The 17832-nt window shown below is 45.1% G+C and overlaps 2 protein-coding genes across 2 annotated transcripts in view; both read right to left on the bottom strand.

Annotated features, from left to right (window-relative positions):
• LOC308280795 (glutamate receptor ionotropic, NMDA 2A-like) overlaps positions 1–17832 on the bottom strand; it is a gene marked incomplete at both ends in the record, with an annotated part of 238007 nt that overhangs the window by 117146 nt on the left and 103029 nt on the right. The window contains 3 exons of the mRNA XM_080720958.1: positions 1132–1231; positions 10501–10635; positions 13445–13611. Coding sequence (XP_080577084.1) covers positions 1132–1231; positions 10501–10635; positions 13445–13611 — 402 coding nt within the window. The remainder of the gene's footprint in view (positions 1–1131; positions 1232–10500; positions 10636–13444; positions 13612–17832) is intronic.
• LOC308281535 (copine-3-like) lies at positions 3721–5319 on the bottom strand (the record flags this gene model as incomplete). The annotated part of the gene is made up of 1 exon (XM_080721752.1): positions 3721–5319. One exon carries the CDS (start codon positions 5317–5319, stop codon positions 3721–3723), a length of 1599 nt encoding a protein of 532 aa, XP_080577878.1.

Genomic DNA, 17832 nt, shown 5'->3' with positions numbered 1-17832 from the left:
CATCCAACTCTGCAGCCTATTCCTGCACTATTCTCAACCTGTGGGCTGGGATTGCAGCCCAGGGTGCTCGGGCCAAAAGCGTTTTAAATAGCCAATCTGCACGCTCACAACGAGAGCTATTTAGTGATATTAATAATGGATGGCATTTTTATAGCGCTTTTCAAAGCAAGTTGCCAACTCAAAGCACTTTACAATGGTCCATTCATTCTTCATACAGTACATTGGGAATGTATTATTATTCATTATTTTGTAAATCGGCTATAATATTTTACAATACTTTTCAAAGTAGGCTATTAAAATGCCTACAGTAAGATGATTAGGGATATTGGCACAAGATAATGCCCTAAGCTGTGTTAAGTGGTCAGATGGGAGGGCCGCCTTTCGAGATTTTCAAGTGGAACCTGAAAAAAAAAAAAAACACTGACTGCATTTAAGGGTCAAGTGTCCTTAAAGAAAGTGAAGATTACTTCCTTTAAGGACACTTGACCTTAAAGGACAATATAGAGAAAATAGAGAAAATAAAAGATGAGTGTTAAAATGTTTTCATTTACTTCTTTCTATGGTTTTAGTGATTTTAACGATTTTGATTTGCATGTATGCCCCCGAGCAGAAATTGACCATTGTTCTATGCATATAATTTAATGTGCTCTGAGAGCAGCATTGACAAAAATGCTGCCCTCTTAAAATCACTAAAACGATAGACATCTTCTTTTATTTTCTCTAATGACTATCTAAAATATGAACCCTTGTTGTAAAAAAAAATCTAACCTCGGTTCGAAGTGAAGCGGTGAATTTTTACTCTATGTGTTCTAGAGCTGTGAAATCTGTGTTCTAGATCTATACATTCTGTGTTCTAGATCTATACTTTCTATGTTCTTTAGTTCTATATTTTTATGAATTCTGAATGAATGAATGAATGATTTTGTCTGGAGGGCCAAATTGTCATGTGAAGCTTGACCAATCCTCAATTCTGGATGCACGGGACATGACACGAACACAGGACTCCTTGGAAGCCTATGGGACAGACTGTACGGGACAGACAAAGCCACTCCTTGGAAGCGGCTTTCACCGCTTCAAAAAACAAAGTTGTCCTTTAAGTGCGTTCAGCAGCTCTATGGGCCTCCTCCTTACCTCCGGGGTAAAGTCTGGGTTTCCGGTGGTCAGACTGGAGACGATCCAGATGTAACCTGCTCCCGTCAGGCCCAGGGACCGCGCCTCCTCCAGGATGTACCTGACAGCAGAGGAAACACAATCAGCCACAAGCTTTTTCAGGCCAACAGAGCTGACGTCAAAGTTTGACGTCATTTACACATCCTACCTGGTTCTTGTTTTTTCCCCTCCATTCTGAATTCCCATAGACTTTTTTCATATTGTGTCATATAAGAACTGTGTTCCAAACATAAACAAATGATCTCAGCCTCCGGTTTGACTCATATGGATATGAAGAATCAACTGATGGTGAGAAAACACTAATGTTACTGTCGCTGAATTAGTTACATTCACAAGAAACAGACTGTATCAAATATGAGTGACTGACAATCATAAACGATACAGAGCCACCTCCCTGACAATATCGCTGAGACAGTTTGTTTATTTATGGAAAACAATGCTCACATGAGACGATTTTATGATGACCCAATGTTATTCTCCATAGAGAAATTACTTCTGTGGAACCGGGGGATGAGCGACTCACGTCGTGACTTCGTTACTCTATTAAAGGATCTCTCAGCTGAGAAAGATTAAGAGGACCCCTAAATTGTGATGCAGATCAAACCTTTTCAGTGATTTCATGGATGGCTTTGTACTGTAGACTTGTTTGGCACTGCCATTCATGTCAATTAGTGTATTTTCAGACCCTTTTTTTTCCTGTTATTTATCCCACGATTTTGTAACTCATTTTTTCACCCAGTGCCAATTGCCTATGTAATCCTGGGCTCTGCTCTCCATCTGCCGCACCTGGGGAGACAACGGACCGACCTCATGCTTCCTTCTGTGCATGAGTAGTCCAAGTTGCTTCTTTTCACCTGACAGGGGGGAGTTCCCCGGTTTGGACGTAGAGCGTGGAAGGAACACGTTATTCCAACCAGTTCCATTCCCCTCCATCAGGCACCCCGGCTGGCCAGGGGGAGGCATTATAGAGACCAGGATTACTGAATGTTTTGTGAGGGTACCTACCCTGGGAGACACGGGGAGAACATGAAAACTCCACACAGAAAGGCTCTTTCGCCAACCTCACCTAGGGTGTAGGCGCTGATGACGCGGAGGAGGGAACACGCCCACAGTGTCCCCCGGCGGGAATTGAACCCAGGACCTTCTAGCTGTGAAGTGACAGCGCTACCAACTGCGCCCCGTGCGCAACTTTAAGACCTTAATAGTTAGTGAACTTGACATTTGGCTCCATACTTGGTCTTCTCTTTTCTCCCCTCTACACCAACTCTTTTCGCCGAAAATAGCAGATCTACAAGCTCACAACGCGTCCCGCTGAGACGGGCTGTGAGCTTTTAGATCGGCTTAGAGCCACGGAGACACAGATGGACGTGGAAACAAAGACAGATTAATAAGCTAGTGAAAGAGCGGCACGAAGAGTCATTGGTCAAGATTTGCCCAGCATCTGTGATATTTATAACACTCACATTCTAAAAGGATGGGGCTGGAAATAACCAGGGATCCCTCAAATCCAAGCCAATGCACTTTATTTTGTCCCACTTTCTTCAGGAAAGAGGTTAGAAATAGGAAGTATTAAGAGCAGAAACAACTCGATTTCCATAACTGCACATCGTATCCTGAGGCAGTTATAATTTCCTCATCATAACTTATCTGTGTCCCCTAGTGTTTCTTTTTTATGAACCAGACACTATTTATTTTGTTGGAGTATTTTTGTCTGGGCCAGGTCGAAGGTGTGGCCGAGACTATGTTTTGCCCCCCCGTCCGTCCGGGGCGTCTGTCTATCCATCCGTCCATCTCTCCGTGCGTCCATGCGTCCGTGCGTCTGTCCGTCTGTCCGTCCGTGTGTGTGTGTTCGCCCGTCTGTCTGTTAACAGTCTGTTTCTGCTTCACCCTGCTCAGTACACCCCCACAATGGTGTCAGGATAACAACCTGTCCCTCTCTCGTGTGTGTGTGTGTGTGTGTGTGTGTGTGTGTGTGTGTGTGTGTGTGTGTGTGTGTGTGTGTGTGTGTGTGTGTGTGTGTGTGTGTGTGTGTGTGTGCGTGTACGTGTGCGTGTGTGTGCGTGTACGTGTGCGTGTGCGCGCATGATTATTCTAAGGATGGATCAGTCACTCGATTGTGTTCAGGCTGGGATCAATACTAGCAGTCTGGCAGTCTGGCAGCATACTATGATATCACAATTCAACTGTACACTTCACATGTAAAGCACAGTACATGCGCATGTTAATCCCATGACGATGGCCGAATCCATTCTGGCACAGGTCCCTTTGAAGAGCGCATAAAGCGTGATGTGCTGCAGAAGCATTCTGGACGTCACAAAAGAAAAGCAGAAGCTTCCTTGTGCTAGACGTTTGTGTTCGGTTTGTGTTGGTTGACTTAGTTCTTTGCCACAGTGCAGGTCCTACTATAGGGCTGGTTGCAGCAGGGTTTGCAGACATACTGATGTTGTTGTTGGGTGGAGGTTAGTTCATGAAATTGGAAAAGCCTACAAATCGGTCTTGGAAGTTCCAGCATCACATTATGAAGTCAACTCATCCCGATCAAGTCACCGATTAAGGATTAAGATCACGCGGCGGCTTCAGTTTGAACAAACTGAAGAAGGAGGCCACTTGCTGAGGCAACTCGGCCAGCACGCTTTGGGCCAGAGCCTGGCTGGGAGAGTTCCGGAACTGCCTGAAGGGCACAAACTGGACGATGTCTCTCACGGCGGTCTCACTGGTCCGAGAACGCAGGCGACCGTCGTCTCCGTCCAGCAGCTCCATGGCGCCAAAGTCGGCGCCGCCCACCCCGACGATGATGACGGACATGGGCAGCCGGGAGGCGGCGACGATAGCGCTGCGCGTGGCGTCCATGTCCGTGATCACTCCGTCCGTGATGATGAGCAGGACAAAGTACTGGGACGCCGTGGTCTGCTGGAGAGCCTGTTCGGCGAAGCGGGCCACGTGGTTGATGACGGGGGAGAAGTTGGTTGGACCGTGGAGCTTAACCTGAGGCAAACACGCCCGGTAGGCTTCCACCACGCCTTCGATGCCCGTGCAGAACGGGTTCGACGGGTTGAAGTTCAAGGGGAACTCGTGGGAAACCTGCCACGACGGAGGAATCTGGGCGCCGAAGCCGAAGGCCGGGAACATCTTGTCGCTGTCGTAGTCCTGGATGACGCTGCCCACGGACCAGATGGCAGACAGGTACTCGTTGACGCCCTGCTGGCTGAGGTAGTGGAGAGACTGGGGGGACCTGGGGTCCCCATTGGAGCCGGTGAAGTCAACCGCCACGGTAAAGCTGAGCTGACAGCCTCCCATGATGTAATCCAGGAAGGTGTACTCCTTCACCACCTGGCAAAGCTTCACGCTGACGATGCCAGAGTTCTTGTAGCTCGACTTCTTCTGTTTCTTTTTGCCATTGATGCATTCGAACTCCGCCGGTGAGGTTCTGGACGCTTTCAGCAGTTGTGCCAGCGAGGTCTCGAAGCTTCCGATGAGGTCGTGTGAGCCGTCGTTGTCGTAGTCGTGACACTCCACCTTTAGCGGCCTCTCGGCGTCTCCTCCGCAGAGGGACCGCAGCGGGACGGCAAAGGGTTTCCACGTTGGATTCAGGTTGTTCTTCACCACCTCCGTTCTGTGGGCCAGCTGCCAGCCGCTCTCTGTCTGCTTGTAGAACTCCAGGAATGGGTCAGACTTGCCAAAGAAATCCTTGTTGTCGAGCTTCCGGGCTTCCACCTCAAACTTCACCAAACTGTTGTCTTTTATCTCGTCAGCACTGATACTGATGGTCCCTTTCCCAGCAGGCTTCCTGGTCTTCAGCATAAGCGGCCGGGTATATTTTCCTCCGGACACCACCTGGCCCAGAGTACACTCCATCTCTCCCAGGAAGTCATCGTCGCTCAGGTCCACGGTCTTGTTGTCGATGTCGTAGATCCCAAACTTCAGCTTCTGGACCGTCTCGAAGTGGTAATCAATGACAAACTTCTTGGTGAACCTCGGATTGAGGGAGTTGTGTACCTTCTCTGTGCGGGCCTGTTCACACCACTGAGATTGTGAGCCGCAGGTAAGCAGTACACAAAGAGGGTCAGACTTTGAGAAGGTGTCCCTGTCCAAAAGATTGTCACAGCTAACTGTCAGCTCCACCTTGCTGGAACAGTCAGTAGCAGCCATGTCTGTCTGATCCAATGAAATAATGAAATGAAAGGAAAATGGATGAAATCTCTCTCTAAGACAGACTGGTTGTAAAAATTGGTTATGTGGTTGTCCAGTGGCCTCAAGTGGCCTCAAGGCTTGCATCGTCCACTATTATGTCACTATGATGTCAGCCATCCGCTAATAAAGTCATGGCCCATATCTGTGTGGCTGGTTCAGATAGGGATCTCCATGTATATTATTTTAAAAAATAAAATAAAAAGTCCATATGGTCCTTCCCAGAAACAAAATCCCTTTATGCCCATATATGGAGATTTTGTGATGTCATCAATCCCAGGACCTAACTGGCCCAAGAGCCTGCTTTACTCTGATTTACACCCTACCTTCCCTGAAAACATTGATATTAAAACTCAGTCGGTGCCATATTTAAAGTGGGACCTCTTATATTGCCGCTTCGCCAACAAAGGGTTAAAAAAATAGTGTGCACGCTGGTGCACACATTCGTGCACAGATCATGCACTATGCTTGTGCATGCTTTTCACAGCTTTCAAACAAAAAAATCCGCTTGGAAATCCGTTCAGGCATTCAGGAGAAGGCAGCCCTTATGTTTTCTTCAAATGTAAACAAACATGGCTGCCATGTTTGAAAGATGGGGTTGGTATGGGGGTTAAACATGCAATTTCGCGATCACGATCATGCCTAGTACACTGTTGGAGGTCCAATTTACCCCCTTATGCTCATATATGGGGATCCCCAGGCATCAAACCCAGGCCCTAACTCGCCAAGGCCCCGCTTGGCTTTACTAATTAACATACGTTTAATGCCCATATATGGACCTCGCCCTTTAGGGCAAGGTCGCACAGGGGCGCTGGAAGTGGGGTGCTGAGGGAGCTGCAGCTCCCCTGGTAGTGTGGAGGAGAAAAAAAAATTAAATAAGCCTATATTTACACACACACAGAGCTATATTAAAACAATAATGTATTTGACTTTGGGGAATAAAATATGTTGAAAAAAGGTATTTGATTATCACATGGTCACCTAATCACATGGTCACCTTGCCACTTCCGGTCAGAAGGGAAGTCAAATTTAAATCCCACTTTGATGGCACACCAAAGTCTATTTATTTGAGAACTAGAAACTGTCTATAGGCTCATTGTTGCAAACTAACACTGTTGTATATGGGGAATTAAAAACAGTAGAAAACTGTTACAAAAATAATACCCGATTTTGTAGTGTGTGCGTGAGTGACTGTGTGTGTGCATGCGTGCTGTGTGTTGCACTGTGTGCTAAAATAACTAGTAACTATATAGCTCCTTGTTACACCGTTGTGCGGGGAATAAGCACCGGAAACCGTAATAAAAATAACCCAAAACCGGATAAAAAACGTGAATTTTCGGCGTGCGGCCAAAGGCTGCACGCATGCACTCCTCCAGGCTCAGCTCCCCTTGGGATTTGGGAGTTCCAGCGCCCCTGAGGTCGCATGTCACCCTGAGGCGTCTACTAGTATGGAGTTCCTTTTCAGTCTCTAGAGTCACACATGCCATGGGCAACATACGGGCCGAGGGCCCTTTGACCATCTCAAATGTGGTCCTCGAAGTCCTCAAAGAAAAACTAAATTATGATCCCCCCAAAAATCTACATCTTAACTCATCTAGTGCCGTTTGCGTGATGTCACGCAATAAGTACTAGAGTACTTACAGTGCCGAATGCGTGATGTCGCGCAAAAAGTAATAAATTACTGTAACGTTGAGTACATTACCGAGTAGAATGGCCGGATGTCCGGAGACGAAAATCCGCGCTGATTTGTCATCATCACGGCTCCACGAGCACACAATAGTCATCCCATAACATTGAGGTGGACGGCCGATCTCATCTTTAATGTCCATTATCTCAAAACAACACTTTAGAAGCGAAGATGGAGGCAGATGCTCGCTTATATAACACATGTATAAACGCTCCATTGCAATCCAGCATGGCACCACGTAAACAATGATCGGTTCCGGCGCACGACCCGATGACGTCAGACCGGAAGTGATCACGCTGTGGCACTTCTGGCTTTCAAAATAAGAGAGTGCAAGCGGATGGAGCCTGCGTGAGGCACTCTGGACATCATTGCGACCGAAAATCGCGGGCACAAAATGAGTTAACACTTATGTTGCAATGATTTTTTCTCTTCAATGTCTCGCGTTGCCATGGTTACCATAGACTTCCATGTAATTGTGCAATTGTGTAAAAAGTGCACGCCCATGCCTAGATGATGCACCACGTGTGTAGATGCTGTTCACAGCTTTCAAACAAAAAAATCCGCTTGGAAATCCGTTCAGGCATTCATGATTTATGGGCCATTATGTTTTCTTCAGATGTAAACAAACATGGCTGCCATGTTTGAAAGAATGGGTTGGTATGGGGGTTAAACATGCAATGTCGCGATCGCGATCATGCCTAATACATTTCTGGAGGTCCAAAAAAATGTTTTGAAAAAAAAAAATTGAAAATGTTTTTTTTTTTTTTTTTTTCAAAAACGGCCCAAACTCGGGAAACTCGGGGTTGGCACAGCGTTGGTATCAATACAAACTCGGGAAACTCGGGGTTGGCACCAGATGTGTTAAATGGCAGCATTATGTTAATGTTTTTGAGGGGGAATTAATTTGACTCTACACCAATTAATTATTACTAATTCATATACCATTAGAGTACATACTGAAAAAGCATTCCATCCCTATGGGGCGGGGTCTTCCTTAGCGTTCCCTGATTTTGCAAAGTTCAGGGAACATCCCCGAACGCGGAGCCCTTCAAGCGCCGAGACTAACTGTATTCCATTTATGCAATAAATGGTTAAACCTACTTTGACGTGAATGTTCCTGACTAAAGGGTGTTAATTTATGAAGTTAAAATATGGATATAAGAGTATATAAGAGTTTTTTGCCTGACAGCCACTATGTGTTACGGGGGTAAGGCTAAAAGCACTCCAAGGTGTGCTATGATTAATGTAGAGAAGGAGAAGGTCCTCACACCGTCTTAATGCTCCCAAAGATATGTATTTATTAAGTGTTTTTACCACTTCCATAAATACATATCTTTGGGAGCATTCTCCTTCTCTAACAGTGTTACCTATTTGATCCAGCACCTGTCAGAATAGCCTACTTGTGGATGTGTGTGCACCTCACTATGATTAATGTACTGTACACACATAGCCATTTCTTTGCCTTAATACGTTGTTTCTGTAATACTGTGTTGTCATTCTGTCTTCCTTGTTGTTGTCGCAACGTTGAGCATCCCAAACTAAAGAATTGTACTCTTGTGTACTTGTGTATATATGAGAAGTAACAAATCAGATCTTAGAGTCTTGGAGTTGCATTTTCTATCCACAAGTTTCCAACGTCCCATCGTGCATTGCGCAGAAGGTGTGCGGCGGTTTCCGGCGTCGCAGCCGAGAGTGATCTACAAGCTCACAACGGTTGCATCTGCGACGCGACATGAGCTTGTATGTCTGCTGTTCTCCGGAAGTGTCCCACAAATAATTCTACAGTAAATTATCGCGGAAACAGGTGGATTGCATTGTTTTGTTTTGTCTACCCCGAGGACACACTCTCTCTCTCTCACACACACACACACACACACACACACACACACACACACACACACACACACACACACACACACACACACACACACACACACACACACACACACACACACACACACACACACCCCAAGACAGACGTCATCCAATGTTTCATTGAAATGGTTATAAATGATTGAGTCTTGAGACAAACACATGCAGGGACAAACCGAGAGACAGAGAGAGAGAGAGAGACACAGCCCGTTAAAAACGAATTCCAGACTTTCCTCCGAGGTAGAAAGACTGGTGACGCGAGGTTACAGAGAGACACTTTGACGGTCAAAGTTTGACCGTCACCCAAAGTGACTCTGGGACTTCACTGAAAGTTCCTCTGGTTCATCGTGCTACGGTCCACTATCACGCAAGCGAGACAGAGAATGAATGAATTGCCTGCCCAATATTCGCGGCCCATATCAAGACGAACATTTGACTAAGGAATTATTACTGTAAATGAGCCGGCTGCCATCAGTCAGTTTTAGTTTCACCTGATGCAGAGATGTCAAGTGCCCCCCCACCTCGTAAACCTTGCAGCTGCAAACAACTTTATTTGAGACGGCCAGAAAGCATGCTAAGTTCTATGTACTAGCTACATTTTCTGGTGTGAAATGGCACGAGGGACCCCCACAAAAAGACCACCCTAAAGGTCGACACGAAGTGCCCTTTTGTGAGGTTTGAGCACCTGCCCACTAGGGGGCCTTTTCCACCGGCAAAGAACCGGTTCTGGTTCTTTCTCCCGCCTATGGGATGAACCAGAGGTGAGCTTTTCCACTGAGAACCAAGTTGGTTCCGAACCGTAAAAGTTGGTTCGGAACGGGAACCACAAAATCCTTGGTTCCTCTGGTTCAATCATGGTTCAATCTGGTGGAAACGCAACCCGGTTCGCAAGAACGAACCAAGGTTCCCAAGAAAGTTGAACTGGTTCTGGAACCGGTTCTATGCTGGTGGAAAAGGCCCCTTAGTGCCCTCTGCACGGCCCTGAGAGAGAGAGAGAGACAGACCAGGCATACCTGGCTCATAGATAAAACAGACTTTGCACCCACTGTGCACAAAATGAAGTGGAAAATTAACTACACTTCCTAACCGCCTGCACACTGTACCAAGACATCAGAGACACATACTTCCCACAGATCATAAGTTTGAAAACATGACCAATGATGAAAAACTCCCATATCCGCTGGGTGAAGTACGACAATGTGCAAAACACAGCAGCAAGATATGTGAGCTGCTGTGATAGGAGAAGGATATCAAATGGAACACAACCACCTTAAAGACTACCGTTCATGGTGTATACGGTACATCCTTGCACTGTCTGCATCGAGTAATCTCCATACATGAAAACTGTTCCACCCCTTTCAATTGTACACGTTTTATTTTGATTGTGTTATATTGATTAATTGTATTGTACTGTGTACACTTCTGCTTTGGCAATGTAAACGTATGTTTTCTCATGCCAATAAAGCCCTTTGAATTGAATTGAATTGAATTGAATTGAATTGAATTGAATTGAATTGAATTGAATTGAATTGAATTGAATTGACAGACAGACAGAGAGAGAAGGACAGGTACAGTGTACTCACATAGCTTCATCCTTGGAGGCGTAGAGCAGGATGACAGGACTCTGGATCCTCTTCAGGGCGATGTGTGATTTGGAGTTCTGGTCGCCGTCGATGGCATCCAACGTCACCACGCTCTGCAGGTCCCAGCGCACAAAGCTACTCACAACCACAAACAACACCGCAACGTCACCACACTCTGCAATGTCCCAGCGCACAAAAGCTACACACAATCACAACAACACCACATCATGTCTTGGTTAGGGATGGAGCTCGTTAATTTTTATTGATAATGAGCACCTTACTGATCCTGACGGGCTTTTATCGAGACCACAAATTCAGAACATATCTGGTATCTTTTTTATTGGCCAGTTGTTGTGACTGTGAGTTTGTTGACCACCATCTATGAAGATGACAATTGACAAAAGTAACACGTATTAAAACAATCATTCATTAGTGTGCAATAAGTGATAAATGTCTTTATATTATGGATAGTACTGAAATAATGTCTTGATCGCCTCTTGTCTTGATTGTTTAAATTTGACATCATGGGCCGGTATGCTCGATTGATACTGGGTACTCAATAAATCTGTTATCGGTTTATCGAGCTACCCTTGTTTAGGGCTCCATCCCTAGTCTTGGTGCAGACACTTATGTATATAATTTGTGGATATTTTTTGGCACTGCGTTGATAAGTAGTTCCCAATGTTTGAATGAATGAACCATTGTAAGTGCTTTGAGTTTGCAATATGATTAGAAAATTGCAATCCATCCATTATAGAAACTTTAAGTACTACTATTTGTTGTGTTGTGACTGTTCTCAACACTTTATATATTTTAAACTTAGTTTGCTCTGTATGGTTGATTCCTCTGTATTGTTGATTCTTCTTTCTTGTTTGTTTTTGTCGCTCAGCAGTACACGACAGTCCTTTTTCTTTTTCTTGCTTTCCTGTAACTTGTAACCTTAACTGCGGTGCCATCTATCTATCTTTCTATCTTTCTATCTATCTATCTATCTATCTATCTATCTATCTATCTATCTATCTATCTATCTATCTATCTATCACAGCTATACAACCACAAACAACACCACGTTGTCACTGTCGGGCAGGAACCTCGTATCTCCAGGTTTCAAATGTGTACGTTCTTTCGTAAAGTAAAGGCCCGTTTCATCACTTTCGCACAAAACTAGTGAAAATAGCCGATCTATAAGCACACAACGCCTCGCGCCGCGAGGCGTTGTGTGCTTGTAGATCGGCTATTTTTACTATCTTTTTTGAAATGATTAATACAAAACAAAGGGTTTCCACCCGACAACAACACCACATGATGGAGTGGTGCTGCTGCCTGCCTTTTCCCCCACTCAACAGGGTTTCCATCAAAAAGTGGATGACGTGAACACACTGTGAGGGCGTGTATGCGTGGCATGCGTGTACCGTATGTGTGTATGTGTCCACCTGTGCGTGTGTGTGTGCGTGCGTTCGTGTAATATGTCCCCTAACTCTGAAGACTTTCCATCAAAAGTGGACGACACAAACACACTTTGTGTTCACGTGTGCTTGTTTTTGTGTGTGCGTGTGTGTGTGTGTGTGTGTGTGTGTGTGTGTGTGTGTGTGTGTGTGTGTGTGTGTGTGTGTGTGTGTGTGTGTGTGTAGACTATTTGTTTTTATATTTGGCAGCCTAGACAGGTTGTTAGAGGGCTTCAACAACTTGGGATGACCAAAAAGGAGGCAAAAAGCTACAGTGCTGTCTCTGCCATAAGGCCCCATTTACACTGGCAGCCAAATCCAGCCTAAATCAGATCTGTGCCACATGCAGATTGGAATCAAATTTGCTTAAATAAGGACGAAAACAAGTCACATGGAATCCAATTATTTATTTATTTTTTGCGGTGCAAAGCGCTCCTACATTTCTTTTTAAGAAATCCCACTTGTGCCACATTCAGAGGTGGTTTCAAATGTGATTCAAATCTGATTTCTAAAGATGTGTCTCAGTCTGAACACTAATCTGATAACCACCCAAGTCGCATATCAAACAGTCCAAAAGGTCACTTGCAGCGTGACCCCAGCACCACGGACGTCATTACAGAACATAATAATTGCATTTTGATTTATGAGAGTGCAAGGGGTATAATGTTCAGCATGAATATAAATGTACAGGAACCAAGCAATACATGCAGATGACATATCTCACGGCATGGCAGAAAATGAGTTCACAAGGTGGGTTCATTACTGTATCTGCAATGTTAGAGGATAAGAATTTGAAGAACACATATAAAGGTCATGACATCATGATGGCATTGTTACCACGGTAACCAAAGCAGATATGTCGACACAACGCAGCTTTGGGTTGACGTTGTTGAAATCAGTCTGAACACACAGATAGATCTGTGACAGATCCGATCTGGTCACTTGCAGATGAAGTTTGAACAGTCAGTCCAAAATATCAGATTTAAGAAATGCATTGGATTTGACTGGATTTAATTACAGTCTAAATGGGGCCTTTGGCAGCCGCCACATATGGCGGAGACACTGTTACTTTATACCCATAGAGTACTGAGTGACATGCTTACGTATCATGAAGACATTATGCCATGATTTCGTAAATGTAAACTTCACGTTATGTCAAACCCGTTTCGTATTTATTTTCGGACCACTGGGTCCCTTGCTCTCTCTATCTCTCTCTCTCTCTCTCTCTCCTTGCCCAGAAAAACGCATTTCGCAACGAAAAAACGCAACAGTGTGCAACCACCTTTACTTTAACTTTCATATATGTGTCCTAACTGTCCTTGTATGCTCTCCTTTATGTGGACAATGAATAAATTGTTAATGTGCATGCCTGTGTGCAGGGACGTGCTGGCCATTGGGAAAAGCGGGACAACTCCCAAACGGCCGGTTCATTCCCGGCCGGCCATTAGGAAAAAAATATGCATATGCATATGCATGCATGCGTGAGTGCGCCCCATCACCTGTGGTCCACGGTGACTTTCAGGGTGCTGATGAAGTCCTGGTAACCCGGGAACTTGGAGGTGACGATGGAGAAGACGTGCCAGTCGTACTCCTCCATGATCCCCAGCATCAGCAGGGCTTCCTGCTGCAGCGCCGCCCCGAACTGGAAGAATGTCGACTTCTCGTCCTGACGGGGGGAAGAAGAGGACAAAAACACAATTATTATTTATTTTTTAAGATTTGTTTTGGGGCTTTTATGCCTTTATTGATAGGAGAGTAGACTGACAGAGAGATGGGGAGTGACACGCAGCAAAGGTCGCCAGGATCGGGACTCGAACCTGTGAGACGCTGTCAGGCATCAGAGCCTATGTGGTACAGTATGCCCCTGGACCGGTAGGCCACCAAACATTATTTCTGACTCTGTGTGTGTGTGTGTGTGTGTGTGTGTGTGTGTGTGTGTGTGTGTGTGTGTGTGTGTGTGTGTGTGTGTGTGTGTGTGTGTGTGTGTGTGTGTGTGTGTGACTGATGGCAGCCAGTTCATTGCAATAATAATTAGGCTATAAATAATAATTATGATACTGAAATTATAATTATTTGTCAAATTTAACGTTCATCTTGATAAGGGCCAGGGATGTTGGGCACCTTTTTGCAAAAGGGCATTTTGAGTCAAAAGGGCAGGTGCCCAATGCAATCGATTAATTGGCCGTTAAAATACCTACCCATCTGACCGCTTAACATTTCGGCTGCCGTGTTAAGTGGGTGGGATGGGTGGGCTAAAAACGATCTTTGAGAGTGGGCCCTGAATCCAGAAATAAAGTTTGAGAAGCTCTGATGGTGAGTCAGGCCCAAACAGAATGGGGTCAGTGGATATTATTATCACTGCAAATTGAAGAATCAGAGTTGTACTGACAGTCACATCCAGAGTGAGCTATGAGAAGCTGTTCCACTATTATAGTCCACAAGAAAAGGCTTTTCAAGGAAAGCAGAGACGAGTCAAGATCAACACACATAAGCTAGAAACTATACATCAAGGGTCTTCAACAGGGGGTCCGGGACCCCTAGCGGGTCCCCAGAGTTACTATAGGGGGTCCTCCAAATCTTTGAGTGATAGAAACCTTTCTTTCTCCTTTTTTATATTAACCACTTGAACCCTTGCGTCCATATACTGAATACTTTAGCCAAAAATAGCAGATCTAGGAAGCTCACAACGCCTTGCAGCGCGAGGCGTTGTGAGCTTGTAGATCGGCTATTTTTGTCAAAGAGCTTTGGTGTAGAGGGGAAAAAGAGCAGACTAAGTACAGAGTGAAAGCAGTGCTTAATTTGTGCCGGATCAAGCCGGATCTTGTTCCGGTACCTCACTTTTTCTGACCGGCACCTATTTCATTGGATCCGCCACCTATTTGATTTTGAATCAAGGATCCGGGACCTTCCCTGTCAATAAAAATCCATAAATAAACTGTTTTTTTAATCTATGTTATCTCTGTTTTATGTTGTCTGGTGTGACCCTTGTTTGATATTTTTTTAAAATATTTGTATGCGTTTTAATCTGAAAAACAAAAGAGGGGTTTGACAGACATCAATCACGTGATGACACAGGTTCACGCAACTAGTTGTTTTGTTTCCGCCTCGGTCGCACGCTGCACTGCACACTGCACAGGGAGTTTACCATGGAGTTTACCCCTTTTATATACTCTATGAGTTTACCGGGCAACAAAACAATACGCAAGCAAGCGGCTGCTAAAATGTCAAAGCGACAAACTAAACTTTAACGTTCTTCAAACCAGTCGGTCAGCCAGACCCCAAACAGGCCAAAGTTATTTCGGCAGATAGCGACAGGCCGACAGCACAGCAGCAGCGGGGCTCTGTGCTGTAAACAGCGGCACAGATGAGGAGGAGGAGGAGGGGGCAGCCATTGGCATGACACAACCGATGACCAGCACGGGGAACGAGAGGAGGAGGATGAGGAGGATAAATCAGAGTGTGAGGAGGACGAAGGAGGTGGTGAGGAGGACAGGACAGCAGCGACAGGTGAAAGGGGGCTCCTTACTGCAGGGGGGATTTGGACCGAGGCTCAGTTCAATGCCATAAAAGGCTTTTAAGCACACGTTGTTAACTTGCATTTATCTTGTGCATTGTTATTGATTTAGAGCCATGAGTAAATGCTGTGAATGAGTGTAAAAATGTCCCATCGCTGCGTGGGTATGATTAGCGTGAGTCGTGACATTGCTTGCTCTGTTGCTCAGGGACAGCGCTGTTTTGTGTGTGTGTGTGTGTGTGTGTGTGTGTGTGTGTGTGTGTGTGTGTGTGTGTGTGTGTGTGTGTGTGTGTGTGCGTGCGCTGATGGACAGTGAATGGACAGAGAAGTGAGAGAACGTGTCACCCAGTTTAGGCTTGCTTTTTTAAAATAAAACTTCCAGTCCTAATTATAGGCTATGTCCCCTCCATTGAAGGGAAACTACATTAAATGAAGACTGGAGGACAGGAGAGCCAGTGAGAGTACTGTGAGACAGGAGGGGAGACCTTTGTGAAGATGAAGAACTCATAGAACTGATTGCAACATCTCTGGACAAAACACACGTGAACAAGAAAAGGAAATGCATCCTTGTTACACAGGACTCTGCTTTTGTTGGACTGGACATTAGTGATATTACTGTTGTACACTGATATTTTGGTTAGCAACAGTGAGTTTGGCACTTTGGCTGTGTGTGCAGTGTTCTTACAAATACATTTTCACTTTACTATTTTGATACACCACACCTCTGTTGAAACAGATAAGATAATTATTCTATTGCACTGTGCAGTAGTGCTGTTTATGGTCATCTATGTTTTTGTCCTTCCAAATAGAGACTTTTTTGGCTTCTGTGATGCTTTATTGTTGACAGTGATATATACTGTATATATATATAGTTAATGTGTTAATGAAAATGTACACCGGGTGTGCGTGCGTGCGTGCGTGCGTGCATGCACGCGTGTGCGCGCGTGTGCACGTGCGTGCATGTGCGCGTGTGCATGCAAAACCTAGGATCCCCCACCTTTTCATTGACAAATTAAGCACTGAGTGAAAGGTCAAGTTTATTAAGTATTGACAGTTCAAGTGGTTATATATCTGAAAACTGAAATTGACATGAATCCAAAATACACTGATGATTGTGCTGTCAAACGATGAAACTACATGGAATCTCTGAAAAGGTTGCGGGGGTCCCTGCTTCATCTCTCTCTCAACTAAGGGGTCCTTCCTTGGCCTGAAAACGTTGAAGACCACTGCTATACATACAATGTACTCTTAGCTTACTTGCAGACTCGGTAACAACAACAACAATATCACGTCCCTCGTCACTCCCTTGCACTTTTTGCTTCAAATCAGCAGAACATGAACCTATAAATAATCTGGAAACGTTGTATCCCGGTTGTGTTTGTGTGTGTTTTTTTTCTTCTCGCACACAAACGCATAACACACATCGCATAATGACACACAACGCGACGCCACAGCGGCGCACAGAGGGTACCGTCAAGTCTTTAAAAGACTTGGAGAGCCAGGATGATGATGATGAGGGGCCAGGAGGAGTACTGTACTGTAGTAGTAAGCCATCTTATTCTGGGGAAAAACCCGGAGAGCCAGAAATAAGCAGTGAAATAAGTTACTAATGATTGCAGTGAGCAATGAGCAGCGCCGCTCCCTTCAGGAAACAACAAATAAACACTGCGAGGCAGCTCATCCACTGAGCGCTAGAGAGAGAGAGAGAGAGAGAGAGAGAGAGAGAGAGAGAGATGGTGGTTTTAACCCATCAAGATCTTTAACAATTATTTAATGCTTTAACTATTGAAAAATAGCAGATATACAAGCTCACAGCGAGGCACCGAGTACTTTAAATACATTTTGATTCCATTACTTTTGTACTTTTACTCAAGTAAAGTTTGAATTCAGGACTTTTACCTGTAACAGAGTATTTACTTTGCAGCATTGATACTTTTACTGTAAGTTAAAAAAAAATGAGTACTTTTCCCACCACTGGGTTCGACAAACGTGTCACCATGCAGGTTTCTCCCCCCCCTCTCTCTCTCTCTCTCTCTCTCTCCTCTCTCTCTCTCTCTCTCTCTCTTCTCTCTCTCTCTCTCTCTCTCTCTCTCTCTCTCTCTCTCTCTCTCTCTCTCTCTCTCTCTCTCTCTCTCTCTCTCACACACACACACACACACACACACATACGTGCGCACACACACACTCAGGCTACGTACAGACACACAGAAGCGCGTGCTAGCGCACCCCGCCCTGCACAGAGGGCATCAAAGAGTGTGTGACACATGAAAACATCAAAGCCGTCATGAAAACACACATGGAGAATCATCTGTCAGGCTGTGTTCGCCTGCTGTGTGTGTGTGTGTGTGTGTGTGTGTGTGTGTGTGTGTGTGT

Source organism: Nannobrachium achirus (genome assembly GCF_963921795.1).
Source record: "Nannobrachium achirus genome assembly, chromosome: 3".
Lineage (NCBI taxonomy): Eukaryota > Metazoa > Chordata > Actinopteri > Myctophiformes > Myctophidae > Nannobrachium > Nannobrachium achirus.
This window is presented reverse-complemented; position numbering and strand designations above follow the sequence as displayed.